Consider the following 6,000-nt stretch of genomic DNA (forward strand, 5'->3'; position numbering starts at 1 on the left):
ACATTATCATACAATTTCCTGGATTTACCAATGTAAAGCTGCTTAGTTTGGAAATATTGCATTATGAATTGCTGCGCTATTGACAATAGACTATACATCTACTTTGCCTTTGAAATCTCACCAAAGTTTTACTAAAGTGACTGTACCTTAACACTGTACAACCTGCCTCTGACCACCAATAGCATATTACATTGCTGTAACATCAACTAAAGTTTATTGGCACATTTTTTTAAAAGGAAAATGTAAATTATACATATATATTTGGCATCTGAAAAAAAAATGTATTGCTGCTGATGGCACGGAAATGATTTCAGCTTTAAATGTTAAAACTATATTGGTAGAAGTTAGCATTATGAGCTGACATATTACAGCTTTACACATTGAAAGAAATAAACCAACTAAACCATATTTTCAAACATTTTGAAAAAGTCTGCAGATGTAGATATAGATGTGAAACCATTGACTGTTCCCAGTCCTGTGTCTTTGCTTTGGTTGAGTCTGTCTCCAGGGTATGCAATCCCAGATACCGGCAACTTCCCACACAAACTCTGAGCCAAAAATACTATTTGTGTAACAAGTTACATTATTTAGTCCTGATAATGTCTGATGATGCCTATCAACAGCATTGCTTTGGAGAGGTTCAGAGAGCTTCAAAGATAAATAAATGCGTTTTACCAGACTGTATCTGCATATACAGTAAATCTTCATGGTATGTTTAACCAGGGGCAGCTGTGGCCTAATGGTCAGAGAGTTGGACTTGTAACCTGAAGGTCACAGGTTCGAGTCTCTGTGCTGGCAGGAGTTGTGGATCGAGGAAGAGTTAATGAACAGTGCTCTCTTCCACCCTCAATACCCATGACTGAAGTGCTCTTGAGCAAGGCACTCAACCCCCAGTTGCTCCCTGGGCACTGGATCTGGAACACACCGGGTGTGTGTTCACTTCTCACTGCTGTGTGTGTGCATTTGGATGAATTAAATGCAGAGCACCAATTCCAAGTATGGGTTACCATACTTGGCAAATGTCATGACTTTCACTATCTTGAATTCAACTCTCTGACAGCAGCCTTTCATTTGAACATCTGTCTAACTGAAAGACTGACAGGTATGCCCTAAAAATGCCGGATGAACAAAATTGCAACTTTGTATCTTCTGATTGCAATTTTAGTTTTTCATAAATGTTACTTAATGTTTTGCTTTACATCACACAATTGCAACGTTTTCGGATTTAAGTCATTCTTAAAAGTGCTTTAATCAAAAAATTGCATCTATGACATGATTGTGTTGTGACTTTGGCTGAAATAAAATTTATTTGAAATCTTTCTATTTATTTTTCTTACTGATAAATATAGGAAGTGTTCTGTAAAATTAATGTGCAATAAATAAATAAATTACAGGCCTCATTCTTGAAATAGGAGTATAACTATTTTTTGTTGTAATAATTTGTAAAAAAAAAAAAAATTAATAAAAATAACAATAATAAAAACAATTATTGTAACTGTAAATTAGAGAACATTTTATTCAGTCGACATGTTTAATGCCTCAGCATAAAAAAATATACATTTTCTGTCTTGCAGCTATATTTTTATGTCATTTTTACTTTTTAGTCAGGGTTAAATAGTCATGTATTTAAAAAAAACTATTTATACATAATTCAGGAATGCATTTTATTATTCTTATGATGAGAAATTATTGTTTACTACTTCTAAAGCTGATATTGTCATGCTATTCCCATAAATGTGATTTTTCCAACATACCTTACAAGCACCATAAGCCTTATACTAAAGCAGCTGATTTGTGAGTGTGTAACACGAATGCAAGAAGCTGATTGGCTGCATGAGTGGCTGTCAGAATAACAACGTTTGATACAGGTGTAAGGAATGACGTTTAGAAGAGTGAGATGACAGACAGATATAAAGAGTGACGGAAAGACAGATTAGAAGATAACCTCATGGTGTTTGTAAGTCAGCTGGAGAACTGACAGAGCTGAGCGAGAAGAAGAGGAGGTTGGAAAAGCACCAATTACCATTCCATCGTTTTACCTGTCCCTCACATAACTCCCTGGCATTGGGCAACCTCCTTCTCCACACACGCTTACATAAAAACACAAACACTCCCCTACAGGAGCATTCCAGCTCAGGTACACTCCGAAAAAGTTCAGCAGCCCATGACTCAAATGGGCTCAAATAGATTTAGCCACACAGCATTTGTGCGCAATTATGTGGTTGCTGATTACCGTGATTGAAGAAATGTGTGTAGGTCACAAACAACGATGCATGTCATAGAACCTGTTTGCAGTTACATTCATCCCGACAGCAGGCCAAGCTGTGTAAGCAGATACAACCAGTAGCGAGAAAGTCAGTATAACATTTCAGAACATGTTGACTTTCATCTATCATACTCTTAAGAATGAATGGTCCTAATTAAATGCATTTATCAGCAACATTTGTCTGGAGATCAAAAACTATCAAGTTTCAGTGTAGTAGTCTTTTACACTTTCTAAAGAGAAGTGAGTGGTGCTTGCACTGCAAAAATCACCAATATGTGGTGAGTGGTTTTTGGCACTTTGCAATGTGATCGCTAACACCCTCAGACGCAAGATACAGCTCCAGTAAGGTATTTTCAGTTCATTTTATTTGACTATTTTTTTTATAAATTTTTTTGTATAATATGCACATGATAATTTAATAAATAACCAAAAACAAAAAAACAAAATTATATAAATATATATTACTGATCAAAAGTTTTGAATAATTAAGATTTTAAGAATGAACCCATATCATGCAAATGTATTAGTCAGCCTGCAGAATGTTCCTCCCTCTCATTCTATCTGTCACAAAGCCAACCTGATGTTTGAGAGCTGCTGTTTGTGTGCTTGAATGCACTTAACTCTTAACCCTTCTAGCCTGCTGGCGCAATGTCAACATTTCAAAGCTGTCTACTGTTCTGGTAAAGCTGATTCTCACTAATGAGGACAGTGGTGCTAATGGAGCTCTTTCTCTCTTGTTTGCTTTAGTTTGTAATTTAATGCTACATGATTTACAGCATTTTCCAGAAGCAATGAGACTAGAGGACAATTTTCCCAACCACATTTAGTGTCGATTTCTTAAACTCCTAGTTACGGACAAAAACCTCACCGAGAATTTTTGAAGTTGGACCAGTAAGCGACAACTTCATATTGACCACCCAGAACACCTTTGCTTTGTGGATGAAACTTTTGCAAGGGCAAGGGAATTTTCTTCATTTATTGCAAAGTCTGTGTTTGTGTGTCTAAGAAAAATTCATGTTTCATGTCATATAAAAATTGCATGATATGGGGACAGCAGACAGTCTGTGGGTCTTGAGATTTGAACATCGATTGAATGAACATTGAACTAATAGATTCTCATAATGTTTGTTTGTTTTTTAATATGTCTACATGTACTTTTTTTCTCAAAACATCCAGAAAAATCAGCTGTATTACCTATAAAGTGTTTGTTTACTTCTTTTATGGAAGAAAAACATACTACTGTACAGTAATTGAGCTAGCAGTAATATGACACTAATATGAAGGATGCATGTTGACTGCCACATACAGTAGTTATTGGCCACATGCCCATTATGCCGTTCAGATGGGTGTAACTCCAGCTTCAGTTCAAAAACAAAACAAGGCATGTGACCACAATGCATGTCTCTATTGGGAAATTGGTACAAAGACAAAAAATAAAGCAGTTAAGCTCACAAATGTCCCTGCAGTTATGTGGTGTGATTCATGAATTATCTATCATTATTGATACTGCTTCTGCTTCAATACACACACACCCCTCATTCAACCCACCCATGCAAACTAAATAACAATTAGCCTTATAAATAACTGCATTTTAGCTGGTAAGAAAAGTGAAAGAACACAATGTGTGTCTGTCAAAGAGGGCGTGACGAGATCAGCGTTATCCATCATACTAAAAAAAAAGAACAGAACTTGAAGCCTCATTGTATGATGCATTAGATAATAAAAGTATTCATAATGCCTTATTATACACTTCATGGTGTATTTGATGATTTCATAAACAAGTCTAAAGCATTTCAACATGCCTGAATTAATGCATTATAATACTGTATATAATGTTTGATCATTTATCGTAATGCATTATTACAATTGATTATAATTCATTATTGAATATAGTGGTAATAAACTATAATGGCATAGACTATATTTATTTTAAACATTAAAGCATGCTGTGATGTATAGTATATAAATCATGTATGTTTGTTTTTTCGGTTCTGCAGTAATTTCAAACTGCATTGTTTGATTAATTAATTTGGTTCAATTAACTAATAATGTCTAAAAACAAGGTCAGCTAACTAACACAATAAAACACAATAAAGACATAACAATAAGACAAAAAACATGATTTATAAAAAATGAATAAAAATGGAGTTATCTGTTTTTGCTAATAAAGTCTGCATATATGTGAAGACATGTTACAAAAGAATCAAATTAAGTATTTCAACGAGTCAAAATCACTCACTCATCGGAATGAACAAGCAGGTTATTCCAATAATATTCTGAAACAACTTCCACAGTCAGAAGACACAAAAAATCATATAATTCTTTAGACTTCATTTTACATTGACGGTCTTTATTCACTGATAGTCTGCTATATCAATGATGATTCTCAAGTGTGACAAGATCAAGAAAAAGTACTAGAACTGCATACTGAGTGACTGTGTACTCACCACGAGAAGAAATACTACTGTCAGAGTGAGCATGCTGGATGAAGGGCGTCCTGAAAGAAGTAGACTGCGGATGGACTGTTCACTTTTTACATGCGCTCTGAAAAAATAAGGTAAGCATCATAGTTCCTTCACAGACTCAAAGCCAGAAATCGCTCTGTTCCTCATGCGTGTCCGCTGAAGTTTCAGAAGTGAGCGTGCAGCATTATTGAGCAATCGTGGAACTAAGCGCGGTTTTACTAGATTAATTATTTTATATAGAGTCTCTTCATATATGAGACGCAACTGCAACCTGTGCAAGTGCGCGTGAACACTGATACAGCTTTGAAAAGAGAGAAGGATTCACCCCCCCCCCTCCTCTCTCTCTCTCTCTCTCTCTCTCTCTCATATGTCAGTTTTCCCCTCCCATCCGCATTCACAATTCACAGTGGCACAAAAAATCAGTAGGCTACATTACAACAAAACTAATATGCACGCAATATTGTATGAAACAGGTCTAGCCACGAATGAGTTTGGCGTTGGTGTGAGACGAAAACATGTTATCTCTATATCTTATAAGTATCTTAAGCATAACATAATTTAAAAATAGCACTAAACTTTTTGTCATCATTTGGACTTGTACTGCAGATTTGTGCTTTTGTGGGATAAATTATGCACTCATTATAAAGTATGGCAAGCTAGGTGATTGTAGCATCATCGTAAGAGGCTCAAATGTCACGTGGACTGACAGTTTACGACGCATTAGACTTTCATAAACCATTTAACTGTACCAATGTAAAAAGATACATCCTCTCCTCATAATCAAGCTAAAGTTTCTCCGCTAGAGGGCGCGGACACACTATATAGACGCGTCAGACTTGTAACTTTTCTCCTTCATGCGGTTAATTTCACAGGAGTATATTACATTTTAAAATAGAGAACAGTTATTTTAAATTGTAATTATATATTACGAGATTACTTTGTATTTTTATTCAAATAAAAACAATTAACTATTTACAGCAAATCATGAATACATTTCTAATAAATTTAATAGCATGCCAAGCATTTTGTGTGTCCTTTCTTTCATGTTATCCTTGCATAGTATCCACCATGGTTTGCTGTGCTGAATGTATGTCTTCCCAGCTGACATAGAGAGGAGAAAATAATGGTTGGCTCAAGTCAGCAAGAGCAATCTAAATATAAATAAAAATTACAACAACAAAAAATTGCAAAAGCCTTGCAAAACCCAGGGAGCTGAGACTCAGGGTGAGACATTGCAGGGAATCATCAGTGTTACCTATAACTGTGCAT

General features: G+C 35.4%; 1 protein-coding gene across 2 annotated transcripts in view; it reads right to left on the reverse strand.

Annotated features, from left to right (window-relative positions):
• The window catches only part of LOC113111904 (tumor necrosis factor receptor superfamily member 16-like), a 40,779-nt gene extending 35,752 nt beyond the window's left edge, over positions 1-5,027 (reverse strand). For both annotated transcript variants that reach the window (XM_026277097.1, XM_026277096.1), the window contains exon 1: positions 4,714-5,027. In XM_026277097.1, coding sequence (XP_026132882.1) covers positions 4,714-4,746 — 33 coding nt within the window. In that variant the 5' untranslated portion in view covers positions 4,747-5,027. The remainder of the gene's footprint in view (positions 1-4,713) is intronic.
• Positions 5,028-6,000: the final 973 nt, after the last annotated feature.

The sequence above is a fragment of the Carassius auratus genome, chromosome 12 (genome assembly GCF_003368295.1).
Source record: "Carassius auratus strain Wakin chromosome 12, ASM336829v1, whole genome shotgun sequence".
Classification (NCBI taxonomy): domain Eukaryota; kingdom Metazoa; phylum Chordata; class Actinopteri; order Cypriniformes; family Cyprinidae; genus Carassius; species Carassius auratus.